This window comes from Triturus cristatus, chromosome 5_2, assembly GCF_964204655.1.
Source record: "Triturus cristatus chromosome 5_2, aTriCri1.1, whole genome shotgun sequence".
Taxonomy (NCBI): domain Eukaryota; kingdom Metazoa; phylum Chordata; class Amphibia; order Caudata; family Salamandridae; genus Triturus; species Triturus cristatus.
The window spans coordinates 138536142-138564138 of NC_140588.1; the positions used below are offsets into that span (position 1 = coordinate 138536142).

At 46.7% G+C, this 27997-nt stretch overlaps 1 protein-coding gene across 3 annotated transcripts in view; it reads left to right on the top strand.

The window, feature by feature from the left end:
* The window catches only part of ANKS6 (ankyrin repeat and sterile alpha motif domain containing 6), a 357792-nt gene that overhangs the window by 82928 nt on the left and 246867 nt on the right, over positions 1-27997 (top strand). For 2 of the 3 annotated variants that reach the window (XM_085606907.1, XM_085606906.1), the window contains exons 6-7: positions 9096-9244; positions 15019-15229. In XM_085606907.1, coding sequence (XP_085463033.1) covers positions 9096-9244; positions 15019-15229 — 360 coding nt within the window. The remainder of the gene's footprint in view (positions 1-9095; positions 9245-15018; positions 15230-27997) is intronic. The other variant, XM_085606908.1, reaches the window with a different exon arrangement.

A 27997-nucleotide genomic window follows, 5' to 3' on the forward strand; every position in this document is an offset into this window, starting at 1 on the left:
CTGTGATAACCTGCTTGCCTTTTTTTAGTTTATCCAGTTATCTCCTCTTGCTGTTCTTCTACCCTTAATTGATTTAGGTTAATTGTTATTCTTTTTGTAAAACTTTTGTATCACAATATGGTATGATTTAAAGAAGAGGGGGATGTAGAAATACGATACCCTAAATCACAAGCATTTGATATTCCTAACATCTAGAAGTTTAGTTCTGGGTTATCTTATGTGTATTTATAGAGTTCTCGATCACCCTTGAGGACTTGAGAGAATCTCACCTCTTAGGGTGGGGAAGGTGTTAATCCAAGAACCAGGTCTTACAGTTCTTCCGGAACTCTTGAAACGAGTAGGAGGCTCTGATGTGAAGTGGGAGGTCTTTCCAAACTTTAGGAGCAATGTGAGAGAAGGCTTGACCATGGCTCTGTTTCTGCTCATGCGTGGAATATGTGTGAGTAAACTTCCAGCAGAGCCGTCTGGGTGGTTGATGGAAGGCTGATGCAACTGTTCAGGTAGTCAGGGCATGTGTTTTTTGTGTTATTTGAATGTGTGGGTGGGGAGTTTGAATTGGGCACGTTTTTGTGTTGGTAGCAAGTATAGTTTCCTAAGGTATTGTGGAATATGTGTCTTGTGACAAAGGTTGAGGATGAGTCTGGCTGCGGCATTATGTCTGTTTTGTCTTCTGGTGAATTGTTTGGTGATTCCGGCGTAGAGGACGTTCCCCTTGTCCAGTCTGTTTGTGACAAGGGCATGGGTTACAGTTTTTCTGGTGTTGCACAGGCGCCATTTGAAGGTTTTCTTCAGCATCCTCAGGCACCATTTAAAGGTTTTCTTCAGCATCCTCAGGGTCGCGTTGTGAATAATGATCCTGAGGTTCCTGGTGTGGGTGTTGGGACTGGGTGTTGGTCAGAGGTTAACCATCCTCCACGTAGAGTCCCACGATGAGGTGTTTTTTCCATCGATCACTACTTCTGTTTAGTTGTTGTTGAGTTTGAGACAGTTGAATTTCATCCAAGTAGCTACTTCCATCATGCAAGTGGTGAACTTGTTCCTTGTGCTGGGGATTTTTCTCCAACAGGGACAGTAGAAGTTGTGTATTGTCAACCTAGGAGGATGCTGATGTTGTCGGCTTAGATGACGTTGGCTAGCAGAGTCATGTATGGATTGACAGGGTAGGGCTGAGCGATTAACCTTGGGGCACTCCGCATATGTGTTTCCGGGCTCTCGTGGTGCATGGTGCTATGATGACTGTGTTCTTTCTGTCAGAAAGGAGCAGATCCAGCAGAGTGCAGTTCTTTGATTGCCAATCTTGTGAAGGTGTCTGATCAGGATGGGGTGTGATATGGTGTTGAAGGCCGCATAGAGGTCTTGTAGGATGAGGGCTACCATTTTCCCCTTGGTCCAGGACCATGCAGTTGTCATCTGTTGTGGCGATGGGGGCTTTTCCTGTAATGTGGATGGATCTGAATCCATACTTTGTGGTATCTAGTAGCTGGTGCTTGACGAGGTGGTCAGTGAAGCATCTGTTGGTGAGCTTTTCTAAATCCTTGGCCGTGTATGGTAGGAGGAAGATTGGTCTGTAGTTGGACAGCTTGGCTTAGTCTGCAGATGTTTTCTTGATAAGGGCGGTGACAGCTGCATGTTTCCGGGTTTCAGGGAAGGTGGCAGAGTTTTTGACATTGAGAATAGGAGTGATAGCTTCGCTAATGGAGGTGAGGCCTTGGTTGAATGTGTGGTGGAGTCAAGGATCTGACAGGACCCCTGAGTGGATGGAATTTATGGTGGATCTAGTCTCATCTATGAGGGTGACAGGCTATGTGGTCAGTGTTTGTTTTTCATCTGAAATGGGAAGACCTGCTACGAGGTCAGGTTGAGGTTCGAAGTTGCTGTGTGTGTCTGTGAACTTGTTGCAGGAGAATTCCGAGTGCTTATCGCAGAGGTCTTGAAAGGGGGTGATGTTGCAGTAGGTGGCTGTAGTCACAGGGAAATCTTTGATGATGGTGATAGCACCTCAGAGCAGCTTTAAAATTGTCCTTGTTTACAGAGCCTGGGCTCATTCTTCACTTGCGCTTTAGTTGTTTGCAGTGCAGTTTTCTCATCATAAGGTCTTCTGTGTACCAGCTAGCTTGTGCCCCTGCTCTTGTTTTGCCGCTTTTGAGGTGGGTACCAGGGTGTCAGTGATGGCAGTGATCCAACTGTTGAAGTTCTTGATGTCTTCTTTCTGGTTGTTGGTGTGCTTGGTGGATCCAAAGACAATGCTTGCTGTGGGCAGAGGTGGTCACATCTTCCCCGCTGCAGGATCTGCCTTGGCAGAAGCGAGAACTTCACAGGTCCTGGAGCCTTTGAACCCTGCCCCAGCCACTGCTGTCAGAAGCAGCTGCCGACACCCCAATCCTTCCCCACTTTCGGCTGGAGAAGTGACGGGAAATGTAGGCATATTAGCAGGTGGGTCTATCTCCACTCTTTATTACCCCTCAGGTGGGGCAGGTGAGATAAACCCCACTTTTCACAATCAGCCATTTTGAGGCTGGGGATAGTAGCCTATTAGGAGTCAGGGTATGCACACCCCACACGTGGAGTGCGCATAAACAGGGTGTAGGCATCCTACCGGTAAGCAGCCCATTGGCTACAACTACCTGTTCTCCCGTAAAAGCACCACTAAATTCAGTATTTAGGCGGCTCCCCGAGAAACTGACTTCAGATTGGACGGCTACAAGATGGCGACGGAAGAAGACCACAGTGGTTCAAGAACTGAGATCAGACGCAGAAGCAACTGGCACAAAAATCTGCCTCTGCCAAAGACTCGCCCTCGGCAACCTGGTGTCTTTCCAGACCCTTGTGAGGCCCCCCAAGAAACCCCAGAGCCCTCCAACCTTCTGCAAATTGCCAAGAATCTGCCTTTGGGCAGGAGGCTCTAGTCCCAGCGCTCGTCCAGCAAAGCAAATACCGTGGTCGAGGACCGGCACACACATGTCAATGCGAGACTCACCACTGAAGAACAAACGGTGAAGCAACCGAGGCTTGTTGGTTCACCAGCCTGGTGGAACCGACTCCTGCACGCCTCTATCAACTCAAGGGATCCTCTCAGCACAACGACCGGCATTGGAAACAAGCCCCGTTCCTGAGAGCTTGTACCCTCTTGCCAGTGGCGTCGACAGCGTAAAGCAGCAGCGTTGGCATGACCGCCTTTTTCGTGGCGGCCTGCCCTGCATCACATCTGTTGCCCGACTGCTGCCGGGGACCTCTGTAACCAGCACCCATGACCCCCGGAACCTCTGCTCCAGGGACAACCCGACTGCCTACAGTACCAGAGTCCTGGACCCCACAAAGACCTTCACCCCTTCGGCGAAGACAGCCTCTGACTGTCCGATGGACCAGGGTCATCCGAAACTCCATGGCGGAGTCCTCCTTCCAGCAACCGTGTCGGTAACTGAGTTGGCGGTGTTCTGTTACCAAGAATCCATACCAGCACCGCGACTGCTTAGTTGGCAGTGTTCCAGATCCATTGGTTTCCAATGACCTGCTGCCGGCAACCATGTTGGTGTTTGAATGAACTTCATTACGGCTGTACACTTCCAGTGCTCCACACCGATCTGGAGGGTAACTATTTGATGGTATCGACCGCAGAGTTACTGAAAGTACTGCATACTTTGAACTGCACTGCATTTATTTCGATCACCACCGTATACAAGGTATTTATTTGTATATTGAAACTATATAAAGTGTAGTGGGCTTTGGGAGAGAATGGGGTTGAATACCCCCATCCACCACCACCATGCAGGGTGGTGACAGAAAGTCTAATGGGGGCAGGGTTGGGGGGGGCACATGAAGCCTGCTTTCTCAGCAGCAATCCAATCCCTAGTGTCTAGAGGATGGATTCCTGCTCGGGGATCACCCTCCTGCGTCGATCCAGAAGGAGAAATCCATTAGAAAGAGCTTTCATTGGAGAGAGGAATACTCCCCTTGAAAATAGTTGCTCTGGGTTGAGCTATGCCCCTGAGCAAACATCAAATTAAGTGAGCGTATAAGCTAATTTTACATTCACTCCCCTTAAAAAAAAAGAAGACTGGTTGCTAGGGAAACTCTTCCACAGCAGCCCAACCTCAAGAATGTAAAAAGGAAACTCGCACCAGAGGGTCCTCTATAACCCCTGACCCCCCAAGCGCTGGAAAATTGTTGACAGATGCATTGAAGAGAGTGCTGGTGTTCGCAGCACTTAAAAGGTAAGCACATAGAAATTTGAGAATGAAGGACTTACTAAGTTGGTGAGTTATAGCTGCAGATTCCTTATCTCGGAATAACCTCCTGGCATTAGACTGGATCTGGAAATTTTTCATGAGCGGGACCCCTGCGTGCCAGTAGGTGGCGTTGATCAGCTCTACGTGGCATTAGCGTCACCCTCACTGGAAGTGACGAGCGCGGTGCCTGTATAGGCACCACCCCAGCTCACTGACATCAGTTTTTAGGTCTCGCCTAGCGTTGGAGCGAGGCTTCTTGTAATCAAGCCAATTTCAGAAGTGGAGTCTAGGCTCCGCCCCTTCTTTGTATTGGCTGGCGTCATCCTGTATGGTAAACGCTTGCTTCCTATTGAGAATGAGGCTTGTTAGTCCCTCCTTGTTACCACCCTGTCTCCTTTTGGGACGGCCCATCAGGACTGGATCTTTTACTTGTGGCCTGACATGGTCTCCTTCATCAGTCGGGAAGCACTCTTTTAATTTTACTTTCAGCGCGGTCCGCTTCGGCCCTGCTTGTTTCTTTATTTTTTTTTATTGTCGCCCTGAATCCTAATGAAGACTCTGGGGATGGAGGCTTCGGTGCCTGATGCGTGCTCCTCTGATGTGAGGGCGTTTATCCACTTGGGCAGCCCGCGAGTTGGAGGAGGGTCCAATCGGCTGCACTTAGCATCGCCTGTAATTTACAAGCACTGTAAGTGGGCGCTTGCGCTGCGTAGGGCCAGGTGGCAAAGCTTGGGATGGCAGATGAGATTCTCCTCCAGCGTAGTGTCCTGTGAGCCGAGGCCTTCCTCGGAGAGAGCAAGCCCTGCCGTGTATCACCCCGCCCCTGATCGCTTGTCCTGGATGCGTTTCCCTCCACATGAATCTTTATGCTTGTTGGATCGCAGGCAATGAACTGTGGTACCTTGCTGGATTGAAATAATTTGGACAAAAAGCCTGTAAAAAGGTCATTTGGCCAATGTGTGCTTCTGCGAGGCCTGCAGAGGTTTGTAAAATAGGCAGGTCACACGTTTGGATCATCCCCGCGGTGCAGCGCAAAGATTGCCACTGACCTGCATAATAAGAGCTGTTATTCAGCGTCACGAGAAAGTTACGTTGTTGCAGCCCTATAAATGTTTATGATGCCCATTGTATCCTGGCGTAATTGTTGGATAAATGTGTTTATTGCATGCCTAGCAGTAGAAGGCCGCCTCGTATCAGTGTGCTGTACAGTTCATACAGGACACGTTTTCATTTCTTCCATCTCGTAGCCTCCTCTCTGCTGCTCCCGCCTCGGGCCGCACGACGCACATCTCCATCGGTGCACTTCTGTGCTCAGTGAGGCACCCCTTCTTATTCAGATGCTATGACCCCCAGCTGCTCTAGCAAATCATCTCTTGTAGCGCCTTTGAGTCTCGGCCCACATGCGCTCTGCCAATGCACCACAATGCTATCATGCTTCAGCACTCTTATTGTTATTGTAACAAGTGACAACTGCGCTACCAATAAACCTCAATCCTGACACGCAGAATCATTAAATTCCAAAGATCTAAAAAATATTATTCTTGTTCTGACAAACCCCTTTTTTTTCTTCCATTGATTCTCTGAATGCCTTAGAAAATGCTTCTCGCATCTAGACGTTCACACCACCCGTTCCCCACCCTAATCAATAACTAGATATTGCAGAGAGCAGGTGGCAAAAATGTGTTTTTGGGTGCATTTAATCTGATAGAGACTTCTAGGTAAAGATTCCAATCCATTTAATATTGCCCAGGTGTTTAGTCCAGACCATTATACTGTACTGCTGTAGAGGCAAAAAAACTGCTGTCACGAAGCAACGGCACCATGTGTGATTTTTTTAAACGGCAGATTTAAGTTTTTCATTTCCATGCATGAGTAGATTACCCAGTCCTGTATTTGCTTTAGGACTTGCCCGACTTTATGTTGGGTAGACAGAACTGCAAATCCCAAAATGTAAAATTTAACAAGCATTTGTAATGCAATAGATCTTGCATTTACGTGAGTTTAGGCTATTGTCATTGTTAAATGATAATGCTTTTTATTTATGCTTTAAAAAACCAAAACATAAATAAAAGGCTTTGCCATTTACAAGGCCAATAGCTCAAACTCGCATAAATGCGAGACCTATTGCATTGCAAATGCTTGTTTTTCTTTCTCCACCAGTCAGCGCAGATCTGGAGAAGACCTAGTCCAGTCACTTTTTGCTTGACTTTTTTTCAAACCCTTTTGTCAAAGATATTTGAGACATTTTCTCCTGTTGTGGCAAGGATGTCTACGAGGAAGGCTGGATTCAAGCCCGGCGGCACCTGTCAACGAGAAATATTGGTGACGGACCCACACCTCATCTGTCTCTGGTGTCTTAAGAGCGACCACAACACTAAAAACTGCATCGACTGTCTTACCATGCAACCCTAGTAGACACCATGAGGCCTGGCTCTGCAGTTGAGCATGTGCCTGGGCTGTCTCTGATCCTCCCCGAGTTTCCGGGAGTCGAAGTAACCCCCGCCCAACTCAGCACCTCATATATGGGTGACCCACGCCAGTTGGAGTGCATTCGTGTCCCACAGGTTTCGAAGAGGCCCCTGCTGGTCTTCCGCTGGCGGGCGTGCCCTCGACCCCACGGATACACAGATGGATCTGGACCGATGGAGGCACCTTGACCTTCCCCGGCACCGGCCCAGCTGTCGACGCTCTAGACACCACCACCCCTATGCTCATCCCCGACTTACACAAGCTAGAGTCTGAGTCCTATTCTTATGGGCTGGGACTTGGGGAAGATTAGGAGGGGACACAGGACTGTTACAAATACTAGTCCCTAGACCCCGAATGAGGACAATTGCTGTGCCTAATTTGCAGAAGCCAGTGTACTGGACACCTCCCCAGATACTGGCTACAAAGGAGGGAACCTCATTTGCTTTGGTGGTGAAGAGAGTGGCCGAAGTCCTGGACCTTAACCCGCCCTCTGTGGTAGTTAAGACTAATGTCTTCATGGAGGTGCTTTAGCTGGGAGTCACCCCCTGAGAACCGCTTCTTCCATTTAGTGAAGCCCTCATGTACGACTTGACCAAAATAGAGTGTTGCTGTTCTACTTTGACCAGCCAAAAGAGTTCTGGGTGGGCAAACAACTCATTGTGTGGTATGTCGAAGCCATGAAAGGGAAGGTGGTACAGAAACGGACCATCTCCCCGTGGATCATGTTCTGTATTAAAATCTTCTATGCACTGGCCAAGAAGCAACCCTCAGAGTTTTTGTGTGCTCATTCCACCAGAACAAAGAATGCGACCACTACATTAGCGCATGGAGTCCCGGGTCCTGGACATCTGCCAGCCAGTAACATGGGCTTCTCTGCTCATGTTCATGAACCACTACTGCCTAGCCAGTCAGGTCAGTGAGAACAGACCCTTTGCCTGTTTACTTCTGCATGACTAGTTGATGTGAAATTGTTTCAAGCAAGTATTGCTTGGGTATCTATCCCAAGATAAGGAATCTGCGGCTAGGAGCCTTTAGCAGATGAACACGTTTCTTACTTTTACTAACACCTTATCTGGTAGATACTCTATCTAGCTGCATATTCCTTACGACCCACCCATCCTCCCCGCTCTGCGAATGGATTCCCAGGGACAGGGCTGTTCCCCTCTCAGGGCCCTAGTTGCCACACATCAGTGGTCCATGTTCTTCTTGGCTCCACACACCTGTCATGGAAAGTCATGAAAAGAAACTGGCGTCAGCTTGCTGGGGTGGTTGCCTATGTAGACATTACGCTCATCACTTCCAGCGTGGACAACGCCATGCGGAGCCGAACAACGCCACCTACCGGCATGCAGGAGTACTGTGCACAAATATTTCCGGATTCAGTCTGACGCCTGGGGATAATTCTAAGATAAGGAATCTTCGGCTAATAGTGTCTATAATCAGATCTAGTCTGTGGCTGGCCATGTGTGTGGAGGATGGAACCAGCTGTGATATGTCTGATTCTGGAGATGCGTGTGGGTGAGGATAGTGAGAATTATTGATGGACTAGTGGTTAAAATGAAGCAAAGCCATCACTAGTCTTTGAAATAGCTTGGACCTAAAAATGATGGTAAACGGCACATTTAACTAGAGGAAAGGTGGCTGGGAATATACTAATGGGCAAAATTACAGTGCAAAATATTGGCAGAGCAATCGAATGGAGTACTCTTGCACATTCATGTGACTAGAGTCTTGTCCCAAGTGGAGATGCAAGCTGTTCGAAAAGATTTTAAGTCAAGGAGGAAGGAAGCCAAGGGCACTTTCCTTGCAACTCATAATAGTCATTGAAAATGTGTCAGTATTGATGGAATGTACTTGCCTTGTCAGTGTAAGAGTAGTGCTTAAGTTATTACACCGTGAAATGTTTTTTTTTTTACATATCTGCAGCACTGGGACCAAGTTTTCTAACATTCTTTAAATATTTCTTGCTGTTCTGTGTTGGTCCCGCCAGGCTGAATGACAGCAGTTCCTTTGACAGTAATTAACCTTGAGCTATGCTCTCTTTCTTAGAGAACTGCTACTCATCTAGTGCCAATCACTGTTCCCAGTAGTTCCCTACACACGATATGCCACCATTTGCACGGGTTATAAGTTTCACTGCTTCAGTACTCTGTACAAATGCCTGAACCCCAGGGTTCGATTAGTCTTGCAGCATTCTATGGAAAAGGGTTTTGTTGAAAGTTACAGCTGAATGTTTATATTTTAAAGGTTCAGAGTTACCGGCACTGCAAGGCAGTACCTCTAGCCACTGTTAATCTATCGGAGGAATAGCTTCGGGGTGGAACAAATGTTATCAAATAAATAAGATGAGGATCTCAAGATGCTGAAATTCAGACTAATGTATAAATTTTTTCCTCCCAGACACTGAGCTTGTGCGGTTGTTGGCATCGGTGTGTATGCAAGTAGATAAAGAGAAGAGCAAGCTGAAAAATAAATCAAATTTGTCACGTTCAAGAAGTAAGCCATCTTTAAACATCCCTCTGCCTCAAGATGATAAGGGAGGCTTAAAGGTGAGATGACTATCCTGTACAGTGCATGTAGTGGACAAAAAAAGTCTAAACTGTACATTCTGAAAAACATAATTCTACTGATGATGATCATGCCGACAGACTGATGTGCAATCATTGACCCTTGAGATATACTACTGTTTTCTGGTGTGTAAGAGATTGGACATGATTTCTTTTCAGATATGGATTATAAACATTGTTTTTGAATACTTTTGGACAGTGTTAAGCTTGTGCTTGAATGTTAATGGACAAAAAAATCCTCCTTGAGTCATTCTTCCAGCTTGAGAACTTGGTCTTGTATCAGTATGCCTTTGTACTCGGCCTAAGAAATTTCCTCTTCCTACCACTTTTACCTCAGGTGAGAGCAATGGGAACTTTTTATTTCTTGGTAAATCTATACAAATTTAATGTATGAATGCTCAGGTGCCTTTCAAGTCTTGCAGATGATGCTAGAGCTGGGCTGTCACTTTTAGTCTGCTGTTCCAGAATTCATACCCCTCACCAAACTACATGTTGCTTGAATTGGTATCTATCCTGGCAAACAATTTATAGGATTTAACAATGGCCAGGCTATATATTGAACTAGATACTGGGTGATGGCTACTTCCAGGATTTATTCCCCAAGCTTGAGGCAAACCTTCCTAACAAGGTTTATTAGTTTGGTCCACCGCATCCCACCAAACTTGAATTTGTCTAAATCTGCAATGGTCTAGGGTATCTGGGTAAGTGCTAACAATTTAAACCTAATGTGGTTCCTCTTACAGAGGCTATACCTTACCTAAATCCCCATCCTCACAATGGGGTAAACTCTCTCCTAACACACTCAGGCATTCCTTTGTAATTTTATCTTTGTGTTTGTGGTGTCTGCAAGAAACAGATTATTCCTCATTTATTTGTAGTGCACATAGCTTCATAGTCATCTCTGAAACTTAGGCAGGAGTGCTATAGCTACACGCAAACTAAATTTTTTTGCTCTATGTCGTTAGACCCATTCCCATTCGAGTCCCAGAGCTCAGACTAATCTCTCCATGCAGGTGCATGCACATGTTTAGCTCCTTTCACAGTTTACACAAGTCTGGCAGCTTACGGATTTAACCAAGTGAACACCATGTTTAGATAGGGGAAGAAAGGCTCAATGGAATTCTCTGATAACATGTGAGTAAGGTTGCCTCACAGTAAGATAAACAGAATGATGATTATTTTTTTTCCATTCCAAATCTTAACTTCTCCTTAAAAGCTTAAGATATGTGTTAACATACATTTTAATGTTACTTTGGATTACTAGTTCTTGTGAATTCAAGAACTTAAGTTTACATGGACGTTTTTTCTAGACCAACCTGTTATGTATTCTTCCCTCTGTAAATAACTAACGTCTTAATAAAAAAACATATCTTATGCTTGATGCTATGCTTGCAACTATAAGAAAACGCAGTCCAGCCTTTAGAAATTGTTCCTAGAGTTTCAGTCCAATTACTTTTATTCCATCAGTTAGATCAATAGTTGGGAAAAGGAACAGCTTGTTTACAGCAACAGGTATCATTTGAAAGAGAGACCCATGTTCAGGCGTCTGACGTAGACTCATTTCCCTTGCGTGCATCTCAGATACCCATAATGCAGCCATTTCTTTCCTTTGTTGGGCATTGGATATCCTACCAGGCCCCATGTAAATGCCCCTTCCTCCAATTAGAACCTTTCAATTTTCACTGCACATTATAGATGCAAGGGAAAAGCCTGGACAGCCAACAACGAAATCTTTACCAACCCATTGGTGGAATTCCTGCTGCCGGTACAAGACCAAGTGGAAAGACTAGTTGTCTGCAGAGGAATTGCCTCGTAATTAATGCCTTCTGTCACATTATTGCCTTTTTACACCTATGTGGAGGAGTTCACTGAAAAGTTGGAGACCACTTATAGAGTAGTGCTTGAAGCCCAGTTCGTGAGGACTAAACCATTACACCATAGCAAACCTGGCATCTGCCTGCCCTAGACAGAGGGGAGTCTGAACACCTTGCAAGAACCATGTGCTTGAGTCTTGGGAGCCTTTAAGCACCATATTAATTGTTGACTACTGAAAATTCCAGGAAGGAAAGGTTCTGTCTAACCCAGACAGTGTGTCAAACTCTGAAAGGCCATACTAGAGGTGAAGTTGATGCACACTTTATAGTGGCATGGTATGATGTTCTACCTTAGAGTGACTCTTCTAATTCCCAGCCTATTTTGAGCAAGAGGCTGGTTGTCCCCGAGATCCACTGGAGCTTCCTCATGCAAGATGGTCCATGTGGGTTTATTGGCAGGGCACTGTGTTTTTATAAAAACAATGCATGTCGATATTTCCTCATCCAGTGGCAGGAAATTGGGATAAATAGAGAGAAAATGTATTCCATGGTACAGAATTGCCAGTAAATTGGAAAGTCTGAAAGGAGACAGCGGCACTGTTTGTACCACTGTCACTCCACCCATAACGTCAAGCACCTCAAGCAACAAATCCATACTTGCTGGGTACCGTGATTCTGTTCTTTCAAGATCACAAATGCCCTAGTAATGACTAGGGTCTCATTAGGCTTTTACCTTAATTTGCTATTCCTTGAGTTACCATGAGGCCGTGGCACCATCACTCCCAATGGGCTTGTATCTTGCTGAATGTTAGATATTTCCTAGTACCAGAAGGGTTGGAAATCTTTATAAATGGACATGTTGCTCCTGGACAGGATGATATTTTGTTGTTGCAGTACTCTATGGGGTACCCTGTCTTCCTCAGAACCAGAGATATAGTGATTCTGTTGGAATTTCTTCACCAGCATTTACAACAAACACACAAGTTGAAGAAAATAGCAAAGTGTATTGTTGAGGCAATTTCATATATCTCATCAACAATGCAACTTAACCGAGGTGCTCCTTGTGCTAGTGACATGAAAAAATGCTTGTGCTGTGTGAAAGTTTCGACCAGTTTGAGTGTGTGAGGTTAAGTCATGTATTAGGGTCTGCCTCAGGGCAAAGGAATGGAGACACCCCAATCTTTATAAGCTCTAGTTAGCTTTATAAAATCTCAGGTACCCCAAAGTGGCCTCTTCTTCATTTCAAATAGCTTCCAGAGAAAGCCTATTAACATCAATCTGTCATGTGCAAACTTACACATACGTGTATGAATACACTGCAAACTTCAGAGTCGTTTGCACTCACCCGTTCAGAATGGTTGTCTGAAAAATTTCTTAAGATTTCTTGATGCCCTTAAAGCACACCAATATTCATGCACAGACCGTATGCTCACAGTGTTTGTTGAGTCGTATAGATCCTCTCTAATCTGCATCTGACAGGTTGATGTGAGTAGGCTGTCTTTGAAAGTCAATCAAGATGAGGAAGATGCCACTATGGGGCATTAATAAATGATGGTAAAAAACTATGAAACACTTTTTCTACCTTTCCTAATATTGTCGCACACACTTTCACACAGTGCGAACACATTTTTATCTCACAAGTTCACAGAGCACCTTGCTGGAGGTGTATTGTTGGTGACCTATTGTGAAATTGCCTCACCAAAAATGAATACTTTGTTTATTTCTTAGACTTGTGTGTTTCTTGTAACTTTTTGCATTCACTGCAATTTCCCCCCCACACTGTGTGTGGGGGGGAAATTGAATAACCTCATGTGAATTGAGAAAATACTGGTGAAGAAATTTCGACAGACCCAGTAATCTATTGTACCATATTTTGTTATCAGCATAAGTTTTTTAAACCCCCCACCCCCCAGCCTCAACAAGATTGGATAAAGAAAAACATCAGAAAAAACAAAAACATCAGAAAAAACAACAAGTCTAAAAATTCTACTAACCGTGATAGAATCCTCGGTTCTCGAACAAGTTACTCTGGACACAGTGTTCAGAATTGTAACTCTACACTAAGCCATCTCTTTGCTTCTTGAATTGATCTTTACCTTGTAAATCGACCTTGGTCATCCAACATATCTGTTTACCCAAATCATAGAAGTATGTTTGGAATGAAAACACTTAGTACACTACAACTAGACAAAATTAGTAGGCAGTGATTGCTGTTTCCATTTATTCCAGCAACTGAGGAATTAATTGAAGAGGACAATTCTTGAACACTCAATTGATCCATAGATAATGGATCATGAGAAACTAGCCTAAGTCAACAGACAGTGGGTTCACCAAATTGGTGAGCCTCAACAATTTAGAAAAGAAAAATGCTTTTCTAGAGTCCCCTCACTCACCCAGGGTTGCCCCTAGGTGACATGCTTCATCATTGGGGCCATCCCAAGCATCTACTGCTTGGGGCGTGCTACAACTTGCAAGATTTACGTAGGAGCACTTTTTTTGTGGGAAACTATGTGTTGTGCAGTGTTGGGGGAGTGGTGTTTGTGTTAGTTAAAAGTACCTAACTAGCGAGTTAACAATTTATTCCTACTCCTAGCTGGTAAGATAAAAAGGGGTTAATAACAGGAAAAATATAACTGTTATGTGGTTATATTGCCTATTATTTTGTCAACATGTTTCGAGGTATCCCCTAACCTCTTCTTCAGGACAGCATGGGATCCAGCCCCACGTGTACCACTCCGTGCAGAAACCTAAATTAAGGTGAAAAATTAGACTAATAATGTGCGCCTATTGAGTGCACTTGGTTATATACATACGGTTATTGATGAACACGTAGTATTTATATGGTAGCACTAATATGCCCCATGGTCTGTCTGGGTGGAGGGGCCTGTAGGACCTGTTCTCGGCATCCCTCCGTCAGTGTGACCTGTAAGTCCCAGGCTCGACCGCATATTAGAGGACAATTCTTGAGCAGATTTTAAAGTTAGAGATTAAGGGTTTAAATATCAGGTCCCCAGGCTGTACCAAAAAAGTATTCATGTTCCTTCTTGAGCACTTGAAATCAGAAATGTGGTAGGTAGTAAAAAGATGTTGGTCAAAAACCCCAGTGCTCTTTTTCTCAGGAAAAACAAGTAGCACATGACCAAATATTTATATTTAGGCCAGAACATAGGCATTTTAATACTGTGGCAGGGAGGGAAGGAAAAAGTGACCGTCATACTTTGCTCCAAATCAAGGAAAGCAGTCCATCTGCATGTCACTGCTGGAAGCTGTCTTTCACATTTTGTCTCCATAGACAACATTTGCCTGCTTACTCAGTCGCGATTATGGCTCTCTTGTTGTCTACTACACAGAAGGGTCTCAATTTTAATTCGTCCAACTTGTGGATGTCTCCCATTCTTTCCTGTTCTTGATGTGCAAATGGCCTCTGAGCACTTGGTTCCCCTTTCTGCATCCATTCAGTATGCACCTTCTGGTTGTAGGAGAGCAGGAGAATAAAGGATGCTGGAAGGGTTTGATGCAGATGGTTCTGCCAATTCAGCAAGAGATACTGAGGGTGTAAGGTTCCACCTCATATCTATAAATGATAATGTTTACATCCAATATACATTTTTGCTTTATAGTTTATTTAATTTGTAGAAAATATTTGTCAAAATGGCTTGCTTTTTTGTCCTGTCTGTGACCGTTTTCAGTCCCTTTTTGGTAGACTGTTATACTACATTGGATCCAAACGTCAATATGTGTGGCTTTTTCATTTATGCGGTGGTCTGTTTCACGGCATATTTACCTCTCTATGATCTAGCCAACTACCATGCTTGATTATGTTTCCCTTGGTTCTTGTGCTTTGTTTAGCAATTTACTTACACATGCAGTTTTTTAATGTCTGTGTATAGCTGACGTGGCTTGATTTGAACTTAAACTGATTTGCTCTTATTGACTCCCTAGTCATGGTGGAACAGAATGTCAAATCGATTCCGCAAGCTCAAGCTGACCCAAACCTTGCGCCATGGGCTTTCCACCAACAGACTGGTACCTTTCACAGAACAACCTGATGTGTCTTTGGATTCCACAATGAGGGCTGCATCACAGAACGATATAACGAGCACAAGAAATCCAGAGGTTATATCTGCTTGGACTGAAAAAAGTAAAGATAGTGGTAAATATGAGTTCAGTTAATGTCTGGGGTGTTTGCGTATCAGCAGTTTATGTAGATCTTATGACGCTTGCAAAATAGGTCGATTTAGAAGTGCGAAGGTTTCTCAAAAGGCACTGGGTATGTGTTTAAGCATAACTGTAATCTCCATAGATTAGTCTTCATCCTTTTAACAAGTCGCCTGTTCAAAGGGTTCACTTTCTGAGCAAGCCCATTGTTGCTCTCTAAAATATGACGTTGCTCTCTTTGAAGTCACACCAAGTTCAGAGACCCGGTATGACATAGCTCCTGGTAGATGGTCACATTTAATTTGTCTTGAGGCTTTTAACTGTACAGAAACCTCAAGGTGGGCACTATAAATACCAGCCTAGTGAGACTTGGGGTTTCAAAAGTAGTTGAAGAAACCAAAGAAAGTGCATGTGAAGAGCCTGAAGTGATCACTGGAGAATTCTCAGAGGGAGGTGCAACACATAAATCAATGAGACAGAGAAAGCCAAACAAGAAGTGCGCAGCTCCTGAATATGCATACTTGAGAAAAATCGAACCAGAAGAGATTTACTTGAAAGGCCTTTGGTTTTTATTTAAAGATTCAAAAGAGCTGCTGTGAATGAGTAATCATCAGATACTGATTAAGTTCCTGATATAGTGAACAGGTGACGGTTGACATTTTTTTGACTGATTTAGGAACAATTTTATTTTTCACATTTTTGAAAGACCAATCTGAAGTGAAAATATCCATAAGAAGTGAAAAGATGTGCATGGCTTCCAAAGCTGTTTTAATTTTGGCTATTGTTAGACCGCATTTCCTCGTGATGGGTATCTCTCAACATTCCTAATGAGAATAGTACTAAAACTGATGAACTAGATGTTAGAAATAATAATGAGAATGATTATTTAGAAAATACTTACATGGTACTCTTAAAGAATTCTAGAGAGATTATGAGTATTACTTATTGTTATAGTTTTACACATCTCCTCCCTTCTGTTTCTGGAGGTATGACTTAATGTGCTGCTGTTCCTATGACTCTATAAAGAAAGTAAAAAGTTTTTATGAATTCATAAACATTATGATAGAAATATTGTCTGTTCTTAGGCGGGAGGTCAGCCACGGGGAAAAGAAGGAAGAGAAGCTATTAGGATTCTCCTACTTGTATTAGGAAAGTTAGGCCTAAGCAAAAATAGTTATTGTTTCTTAAGAATAAAGTCGCATTCTGTCATTTGCAATTCTTGCCTATTAAGAATATGTTCGAGGCATATGAGCTGCAGATTACACACTTTTGCATAGATCGCCATCTGGTGTTGGGCCCGGATGTTTGCAGTTTGTTTTTCCTCTTGGAAAGTCTTTGGAAGTCACGAGGTCGGTGACTCCTCCTTTGGATCGTATTGCGCATGGGCTTCGGCTCCATCCTCAGATTGTTTTTTTCCGCCATCGGGCTCGGATGTGATCTTCGCGCTCCGGTTCCGAACAGCTTCCAGTTCGACGATCGACGCGTAATCCTCACCCCAATCGCTGTATTGCTTCGATACATGATCTCTTCAATCAACGCGTCTTCTCATCGACACAAACCTTCGGTTCCAGTCGTCGACGGCGTTCTTCGGGCCTACCCAGGCTCCGGTCCCGGCTCATGGAAAGAACTCCATTTAAAAAGTGCCCTCGATGTGGGTCCAAATTTCCCCACACCGTTCTTCATGAGGTATGCAACCTTTGCCTCTCCCCAGAACATGAGGCTCGAGACTGTCCGGCCTGTAAGTCTTTTCGATTCAAAAAGACTATTCGGGACCGAAGAGCCAGAAGGAACATGGCACACTCCTCGACGTCCATTCCAGTCGACATCTTCGGAGACGACATCGACGATCCGGAACATCATCGTACCGAAGAGGACCTCGTCAGCGCTTCCGAGGCCGACGAGTCAGATGTGGAGGACATCACTCCGGCGCAGAGGGTCGTGAGTACCAACCTACCCCCTCCCATACCCGCGCCGACACCCAAAAAGGCTTCGGTCACGCCTTCGCCTCCGGGCCTAGGCAAGACCAGAGACATTGCTTCACACACCCCACCTTCGGGCCCGGTGAAGAAGCCAAGTAAGCCTTCCGGTGGATCGGGCTTGAGCCAGCCTGCCAGCGGTGCCGAGAAACACACTTCGGCACCGAAAAAGAAGACAGCCTCCACCTCGACACCGAGCTCTGCACCGAAGCCCTCGGGGTCGAAACCTAGCTCTTCGGCAATGACGCCATCTTCGGTGCCGACCAAACCACACAAGGCCACCGGCACCGACACTTCCAAGCCGAAGCCCATCTCGGCGCCGTCCAAGAGACCGGAGGGTCCCAAGCCGGGTTCTAAACATCAAACCGGCACGAAAAAACCTAAAAAATCATCGGCCCTGACGCCTTCGGCGCTGACGGACCAAGTTACCTCACCAGAGCTATTTACACCAGATCCCTTGCAAAAAACTCTTACCAAGGATCCAAAAACTGGACATTTGACACTCTCTACTAAGAAGAGACATTTGGAGAAGCCTGCTCCACCTCCACCTCCAAAGAGGAAGGACTCTGCTACCTCTCCGTTCAGAATACCTTCCCCTCCCCCTCCACCTCCTCCTCCTTCCCCACTCCCACCCCCTCCGCCTTCTCCACCCCCACCTCATCGTTCTCCTACTCCGTCTCCAGACGATGATGATCAGGGGGACCCATATGATGATACAGGGGATGTGCCACAAGACCCCACCCCTACAGGATCTCCAGATCCATGGGACGATTACAATATACCAGATATCCCTAACGTCCCACAAGACGATATCTACCCTTCTAGACCATCTCCACCAGAAGATTCATTAGGTTTTAACCATCTTCTGCAAAGAGCAGCACATTATCACGGGGTGGACATGCATAATGACCCTGTGGATGAAGATTTCCTCCTAGACACATTCGATACTACACATAGGTCCACCTCCATACTGCCTATGCTCAAAGGGGTGGTAAAGCATGCGGCAGAAGTTTTTAAAGACCCAGTTAGAGCCAGGGTCCTAAACCCATGTATCGAAAAGAAATACAAACCTGCTCCCTCAGATCCCTCTTACATCAGAGGACCAGCGCCACTAGATTCCTTAGTGGTATCTATGGCACATAAAAGGGCAAACTCACAAGCGTCAGGTGATGCATCACCACCTGACAAGGAGTCAAAACTGTTAGATGCTTCAGGCAAACGCACAGCATTCCAGGCCGCCAACATATGGCGTATAGCAAACACTCAGGCACTGCTGGTCAGATATGACAGGGCTCATTATGACGAATTAGAAAGCATAATGCACCATCTCCCTGAAAAATATAAAAGTAAAGCCAACGAGTTAATTCAAGAGGGTAAGACAATCACAAACACCTCTATACGTTGTGCCCTAGATGCAGCAGACACAGCCTCCAGGGCCATTAACACCAGCGTCCTTCTCCGTCGTCATGCTTGGATAAGGGTATCTGGGTTCAAACCAGAAGTACAAGCCTCCATCCTTAACCATCCCTTTGACCAGGAACATCTATTCGGGCCAAAGGTGGATGAGGCCTTAGAGAAAATGAAAAAGGACACGGATACCGCAAAATCCATGGGGGCCTTACAGTCTCACCCGCCCAGACGCTCCTTTCGTCGCTCATCCTTTCAGAGTGCATCCAGAGGCTACTCCTCAGACACAGCGTCCACATCGTACAAGTCCCCTACTCAGAACACCTTTACAAAAGGTTACCAAAGAGGCGGCTACAGGGGTAACAACAACAAGGGCAGAAGCAAAACAAACAACGCCCGTTCTGCCACACCTACTACCCAATGACTTCCCCCCAGACCATTCCACTCCGGTCGGGGGCAAGCTCAAAAATTTCCTTCATGTCTGGGAGACCATCACCTCAGACAAATGGGTGATCCAAATAATTCGGTCAGGTTACTGCCTGGAATTAACATCTACCCCCCCAAACATTCCACCCAGGCAACGCCCAATGTCACAAGAACATTTAACATTGCTAAAGCAGGAGGTAATCTCCCTCCTACAAAAACAGGCAATAGAACACGTTCCTGTCAATCAACAAAATTTGGGGGTCTACTCCCTATATTTTCTAATACCAAAAAGGGACGAGACTCTACGACCTATTCTAGATCTCCGGCCCCTAAACACATACATACACTCAGACCATTTTCTCATGGTAACGCTTCTGCAGGTACTTCCGCTTCTCGCCCAGAACGACTTTCTCACCACACTGGACTTGAAAGACGCATACTTCCACATTCCAGTACACCATGCTCACAAAGTACCTCAGATTTAAAGTGGATGGACAACGCTACCAATTCAAAGTGCTCCCGTTCGGAGTCACAACAGCACCACGGGTATTCACCAAGTGCCTAGCGGTGGAGGCGGCACACCTCAGAAGACAGCACATTCACGTCTTCCCATACTTGGACGACTGGCTGATAAAAGCCACTTCATACAACCAATGTGTACACCACACCGCCACCACAATCCAACTACTTCACCAACTAGGCTTCACGGTGAACCACCAAAAGTCCCAGCTAACACCATCCCACATAAAACAATACCTCGGTGCCACTATAGACACCTCAAAAGCAATAGCCTACCCCAATCCGGCCAGGATTGCAAGCATTCCGGCTTTGCGACAAAAATTCATACCTCAACACTCCCTTCCAGCACGACGTTTATGCAACTAATAGGGATGATGGCCTCTTGCATTTTTATAGTGCCCCACGCAAGACACCAGATGCATCCACTCGAAGATTCCTTAGCACACCAATGAAACCAGGCCCAGGGGCAACTGACAGATCTGGTGTTGGTAGACGGTCGCACCCATCGCTCTCTGCAGTGGTGGAACACCACAAACCTTTCCAAAGGTCGACCATTCCTGGACCCGGTTCCCCAGATAATACTAACAACGGACGCATCGCTCTCCGGCTGGGGAGCTCATCTATTACATCTCACAGTGCAGGGCACATGGACGCCGCAACAAAAGTTACTCCATATCAACCATCTGGAGTTACTAGCAATCTTTCTAGCCCTGAAATCTTTTCAAACGCAGATTTCAGGCAAGGCAGTCCTCATTCACACAGACAACATGACGGCCATGTATTATATTCAAAAACAAGGCGGCACACTCTCTCCACAGCCCTCTCAATTAGCACAGAGCATATGGAGATGGGCAATTCCCCACAAAATATTTCTCCTAGCTCAACATGTCCGAGGAGTCCAAAACACCGTGGCAAATCTGCTCAGCAGACAGACACAACAAATCCACGAGTGGGAACTTCACCCACCGGTTCTTCATCCGTTCTTTCAAATGTGGGGGCATCCGCAGATAGACCTCTTCGCCACCCACGAAAACACAAAATGCCCAAGCTTCGCCGCCAGATACCCACACCCATTGTCCAAAGGAAATACGATATGGATGAACTGGTCAGGCAAATTTGCATACGCTTTTCCGCCTCTCCCACTCATTCCATTAGTGGTGCGAAAGCTACAACAGCACTCCCTCACACTAATCCTAGTAGCTCCAACGTGGGCCAGACAACCGTGGTACACCACGCTGCTGGAACTCTCGGTAGTACCACACCAAAAGCTACACCTCTCACCATGCCTCCTAACCCAGAACCATGGTGAGATCAGGCACCCGGACCCAGCTCAGCTCAACGTTGCGATCTGGCTCCTGAAATCCTAGAATTCGGGTACCTAAATCTTCCCCCTGACTGTATGAACGTCATCAGAGAAGCTAGACGCCCTACCACTGGAGCCTGCTACGCTGCCAAGTGGAAAAGATTTTTTGTTTATTGCCATAACAACACAATCAATCCTCTGGACGTATCTATACAACACATCATATGCTACTTACCCCACCTACAAAGGTGTAATCTAGCCTATACATCCATTCGACTACACCTCGCAGCAATTGCAGCTTACTTACAAAACAGGCAACATCTATAACTCTTCAGAGTACCTGCCATTAAAGCCTTCATGGAAGGCCTGAGAAAAATAATTCCCCCCAGAGTACCACCCTCACCTGTGTGGAACTTAAATATCGTCCTCACAAGGCTGATGGGGCCTCCCTTCGAACCTTTGCATAAATGCGAACTGCAATTCCTAACATGGAAAACAGCTTTCCTTGTAGCCATCACTTCCCTTAGAAGGGTCAGTGAGATACAAGCACTTACCATACAAGAACCTTTTCTTCAAATGCACCAAAAGAAGGTTGTTCTCCGTACCAACCCAAAATTCCTACCTAAAGTCATTTCCCCTTTTCACCTAAACCAATCTGTAGAATTACCAGTATTTTTCTCGCAACCTCAGACCGTTGCAGAAAGGGCTCTGCACACCCTAGATGTCAAATGAGCCTTACTTTACTATATCCAGAGAACACAACCTTTCCGAAAGACCAAACAACTGTTTGTCTCTTTCTCTCCACCACACAAGGGCAACCCCATCTCAAAATCAGGGATAGCTAGGTGGATTGTAAAATGCATCCAGATTTGCTACCACAAAGCAAAACGAACGCTTTCCGTTCCCCCTCAAGCCCATTCTACACGGAAGATAGGGGCTTCCATGGCATTTCTAGGGAACATCCCACTAGAGGATATCTGCAAAGCAGCTACATGGCCAACACCGCACACTTTCACCAAACACTATTGTGTAGATGTGCAAACTAAGTAACAAGCTAGTGTGGGCCAGGCTGTACTGAAAACACTATTTCAAACCACTGCAACAGATACCGGTGGTCGCCACTAAGGTTGGGAACTGCTATATAGTCTATGCAAAAGTGTGTAATCTGCAGCTCATATGCCTCGAAAGAAAAAGTGGGATCCTAAATCACCTATCATACATTCTGAGTATTTAACTCTAGCTTTAGAAAACCTTAACCTTTTAAGTCTACTAAAGTGTTTTTTAAAGGAATTTTTACCCTTTTGTTTTTCACTAGAATTTTGCTAAGAATTCAACGTTTGCTTTATGGTGAGCCATTGGGGAGCCCTCAAAGTTGGGTAACGTGATGTTATGAGTTATAGTGGAGAAAGGCATTTTATTGAAGGGGGAAAACTCATTTATATCTAATGGACTTCCTCATATAATTTTTTATTTATTAATTTCTAAGACAATAGCAAGGAGAAGCAGTTCCCCTTTAAGTCGTACAGCTGAACGTTATTGGAAAATGTTAAGTATTTGCTTCTTAACGAAACTGCTTACATAAGATTACTGAGATTTGTAATAGTTCCAGGTAACTTCCTGTTCTGGGTACTGTGTTGCTCCAAAAGTGTTTTAGTATGCATATCTAAAATTGTAGCAGACAGGCTCCTAGAGATTGTGGTAGGATCACTTGTTAATGTGTTAAATGTTGATTAATGTTTATATACTGTTTTATATAGCATTTTCTTATTTTACCCTTTGGTAATTGTTTAGAAAAAGTATAGCGGGAGAATAAGAAGCAATCCCCTTCCCTCACCCAACCTCCCTGTGCACTGCTCTGGTGATGGGAGAGAGTAGCTTCTTCAGAGAATGGTATATCTATATACACCGAAGGGCAATAGATATCACGCTCTGAATCATGCCCTTCACTTCCTATTTGTCAAAGTGCCCTCTGTCGAAGCACAAGTTCTCAATGCTTGGAAGATGTGATAATAACAGCATCTGTACCCTCCAGAGTCTCTCTTCCACCTGTGCTAAATCATGCCTTCACTTTTCTGCTGCCAACTGTTTTAGAACCGCTGTGTTAGCACTGGCATTTTTTTCTCATGTCTAAAAGAAATCCCCTTTGGGCAACCAAATTCACCTAAACATATACACTAATACACATAATCATGCACATAATCATATCACCAGAACATAACACCAATACCATCAAAGGCCAGGTGCTGAAATAATATACACAATTTATTATTCATAAAACATTAAAAAGGTTAAAAACCATTATTCAGCAATTGTATACACATAAGATTTAAAAACAAAACAAATTATTACAGTATTGGGAGAACCTGGAAGAAAAAACCACAATCAAAATCTGTTCTGATTCAAAAGAATCTATACAGAATGAGCTACGGGTATTCCCTTCGCAGTCATTAATGGAGGGATTGATTAACCTCACTCTCAATCGGTGGCGGAATTTGTCTCCGACAACTGTGTTTTATCGCCAAATAATTGTAGATAGTTGGAGTGATATATATCTGATTGTGGTTTGGGAGCTATTGTCCTCTGTCCTGAAGAAGGTGGTGTTTAAGCGGTTACAACCACCGAAACGCGTCGACGCCCAATGTCAACAGGCATACTGTACTTTGATGGACATTTTGTTATTTGTCAAATTTATTATACAAAAATGAAATGTCAGTAAAATGAATTTGGTCTAATGTATCTGCCTGTTTAGCCGATTAGCAACTATTTTTCTTGCAGGCTCTCCCAATACTGTAATAATTTGTTTTGTTTTTAAATCTTATGTGTATACAATTGCTGAATAATGTTTTTTAACCTTTTTAATGTTTATGAATAATAAATTGTGTATATTTTTTCAACACTTGGCCTTTGATGGTATTGGTGTTATGTTCTGGTGATATGATTATGTGCATGATTATGTGCATTAGTGTATATGTTTAGGTGAATTTGGTTGCCCAAAGGGGATTTCTCTTTGACTAAGGTCTATTTGGTGCCCTACTCCTTTGGCGGTTTAAGGGGCCCCTCTCATTCTTTGTGAGTTCTTTTTCATGTACAGTATAGTAAAATTGATATTTTAGCAGATCCCGGAATCGGGAAATAACAAGGCTCAGGTATTTAGAGCTGTCAACTTTGTGGTGCTCACCGACTTCTCCACTGTGGTTTCAGAGCCTTTACAGTATTTGAAAGAATGTCTTTTTTTTTTTTTTTTTTGTTTTTGTTTTTTTGAAACCGTTTATTGCAATCTCAAGTATATACAAGTATGGGCCTACAACCTTCCGGCCGGCCGCTAGAGTGACAGGAGCACCTGACAAACTTACAAAAGGGCACTTGGCGTTACAGAGAAGCAAATCAGGAGACATCAACGACGTGGGCCACATGACTCTAAGCCCACAATACGGTTTCATTTTATACACACGCAACAACATAGAAAAACACACCCGCAAGGCAACCCGCAATCGAAGGTAATCACACGTGCTCCTCGAATGAGGGACCCCAACCATCCACAGGAATCTGAAGAGGGGTAAGGGAAACAAGTCCAGGACTGGGGGAACTCTGTGCCCGGGGCTGGGGGAGGGGGTCAACTAGGGGGACGGAGCCGGTGAGGCAGCAGGCAGCAGTGGTGGCTCGCAAATACCCCCGCGGTAGGCGTTCCAGGGGCCCCATATTTTCACCCACGCCCCAGGCTTGCCCCTCGCCACATACACCACCTTTTCTCGGAACATGCACCAATCCATATGTTCTTTCCAGGCCGACACCGCCGGGGGCCGCTGGCACAGTTGAGCGATGTCACGCTTAGCTATCATATATCCCAGAGTCACCCATCGCGTCTGCGGAACCGAGTAATCAGTTGGTTCCCACACATTCAGCAAGCATCTCCTCGCTTCAGGCAACAGTGCGACATGTGTAACCAGACGCAGGACCTCATGCACACCACGCCAGAATCGCTCCACCTTCGGGCATTCCCACAAAATATGCAAAAAAGTCGCCAAAGCACCACACCCACGCTTACACAACCCATCCTCAGCATAACCCATACGCAGAAGCCTTGGCCCCGTCATGTAAACCCGGTGGAGTATCTTAAGCTGGACGAAGCGAAGGCGAGCCGGTATGGCCACCTCCTTCGGAGAGGCCACCGCGGAAATCCAGTCTTCGTCGTCCAACTCCAGCCCGTCGGCAACTCAAGCCTCACGGAGGCCGGTCAGCAGGCCCGAGCGGTCATTAATCAATTTTTTGTAAATGAGGGAGATCGTGCTATCCGGGACGTGGCCATCCAACACTCTATCCTCCAGGGGGGAAGACTCCGGGATGGAGGCGGCATCTGGGAAGACGGAGCCCAGCGCATGACGGACCTGCAAGTACCGAAAGTATTCACTGCCCTGCAGCTGAAACTCCGTCTGCAGCGTCTCGAATGTTTTAAATCCCCCTCTCGTCCAGAGGTCCCCCACTTTACTGATGCCAATCGTGTCCCACTTCTCGAAGCCCTTCGAGGTCCACAGGGAGCCCAACCGCTGAGGCGCATACAACGGCGACGCCCGGGTCAAACGGTCCTTCCACCCCATAGCTGCATTGGCCGCGTGCCACACCCGCACCATGACACGCGTGGGCCCCGTCAAGCGGGGATCCGGCGCGCCAGAGTAGAGCGCTCGATTGTAGTCGCCACCGGGCAGGAGCATCTTGTCCATTTCAAATGCCGGGTTCAAGGCGGGCCCATAGAGGCCGTGATTAATTGCAGCTAGCTGGGAGGCCCAGTAATACCGCTTAATGTCCGGGAGGGCAATCCCCCCGTCATACCACGGGAGCGTCAACTTCGCCAGGGCTATACGCGGCCTCCCGTCCCAGAACAGGTGGCGCTGTAGACTCTCCACCTCACGGAAGTAGCGCGCCGGGACTAGGTCCATAGTGTTCTGGAGAGCGTACAGGAAGCGCGGCAACGACATCATCTTAAACAATGCCGCCCGGCCGAGCGGCGAAAGCGGCAGGTGCCGCCAGCGCGCGACGTCCTCCTTCAAGCGCTGGAGGGGGGGAAGCAAGTTTCGCTCGTAGCGGGCCGCCGGGTCCAGCGTGATATAGACACCCAGGTACCGAAACCCCTGCGAGGCAATCTGGATCGGACATCCCCGCGGGAGGACGGGAGCCTCCCCGGAAAGCACATAGACACATGATTTAGCCCAGTTGATGACAAGGCCTGAGTTACGGCCAAAGGAGCGCAGGACATCAACCAGGACAATCAGTGATTTGCGCGGGGAGGCTAGGTACAGAAGGATATCGTCAGCGTAGAGGGACACGCGGTCCTCATACTCAGGGGTCCAACGGAGACCACGGATGGAAGGGTGCCACCGCAGCCACTCCGCCAGGGGTTCCAAGGCCAATGCAAACAGGAGCGGCGACAAGGGGCAACCCTGTCGCGTGCCCCGTCCCAGCGCGAACGGGGCCGAGACTCGCCCATTCACTACCACCTGCGCTAACGGGCCCGAGTACAACAATTTGACCCAGCTGATGAATCCCGGTCCAAATCCAAATTTCGCCAGCATCGCCCAAATGTATGGCCATTCGAGCGTGTCAAACGCCATGGTGGCGTCTAAGGACGCCAAGATGGCCGGCTCCCGCACAAACGGAACACGCGCGAGCACCCCGTGCAAGCGCCGCAGATTGAGGGCCGTGTTGCGATGGGGGATAAAGCCAGACTGGTCTTGGTGGACCAAATCGCCCACCACGCCGACCAGCCGGTTGGCAAGCACCTTGGCAAGGATTTTGGGCTCCGCATTCAAGAGCGAGATAGGCCGATAGGAGGTAACCCGGTCTCGGGGTTTCCCCTCCTTGTGGATCACCACGATTGTAGCCAGACGTTGGTCCGGCGGGAGGGAGCCCCGCGAGTGGGCCGCAAGGAACATCGCGCGGAGGTGGGGTGCCAGCACGTCCGGTCGCAGCTTATACAACTCGATAGGGATGCCGTTCGGGCCCATGGCCTTGCCAGATGCAACCGAGCGTATGGCGAGGGCAATTTCGTCCGAGGTAGGAGCAGCATCCAACGACTCCCTGTCCTCCACCGAAAGGGAGGGCAGCGCGATATCTCGAAGCAGGGCATGAGAATCCGCCCTGAGAATCCGCCTCCGAGCAGGGAGAGACCGGGGAATACACCTCGCGGAAATAATCCGCGAAGCAAGAGACAATGTCTTCTGGCTCGGTGACACGTACACCATCCATCCTCTCAATCAGCGGAACCACACGACTCGCTCTCTCCTTTTTGTCCAACCACGCAATCAATTTACCAGCCTTATCACCCACATCATACAGTCGCCCCTGTTGCTCTCTGCTGAGGCCCCTGGCTGCCTCCGTGACGAGGGCCCTATAGGCCGCTTGCTTAAGGTGTAAAACATGCAATGCAGCATCCGTCACCCCACTCCCCAAATCACCCTCCAGTTCAGTAATTTCGGCCTCCACTCGGGTCACCTCCTCCTGCTCGCGCCTCCGGGCATGGGATATGAAGGAGAGGGCCTCCCCCCTAATAACTGTCTTGAAGGCCTCCCAAAGGGAGATAGCCGAAGGGACAGACCCCACATTCTCCTCGAAATACCGCTGCAAGGATTTAATCAGGTCAGCGCGAATAGTGGGGTCGCGCAGATACCAGGCATTGATTGGAGCTACCCCGCCCTCCCCCCTCGGGAGGACACCAAAGTGCAACAGGAGCGGGGAGTGATCTGAAATACCCCGCGCCAGATGGCGCACCTCTCCCACCCTCCCAGCATAGGCCGCAGGGACAAGGATATGATCAAGCCGCGAGAGGCTACCATGGGCACCCGAATGGAAGGTGTATTGCAGCTGCGTGGGATGTTTTAAGCGCCAGCAGTCCACCAATCCCAATGTATCTAAAAGGCCGGACAGCCATGCCTGCGCCCGGGGGAGGTCCCTAGGGGGGTGACGTTCCATAGTCCCAGAAACCACCGCATTGAAATCCCCCCCAACCACCAGAAGCCCCCCCGGAAGGTCAAGGAGGAGGCGCCCCAGGTCCGCAAAAGTGGTAGACTGTAGCCCCGGTGGGACATACACTGAAACAAAGACAACCACTTTGCCCTCCATTCTCCCCACCAAGGCAGTG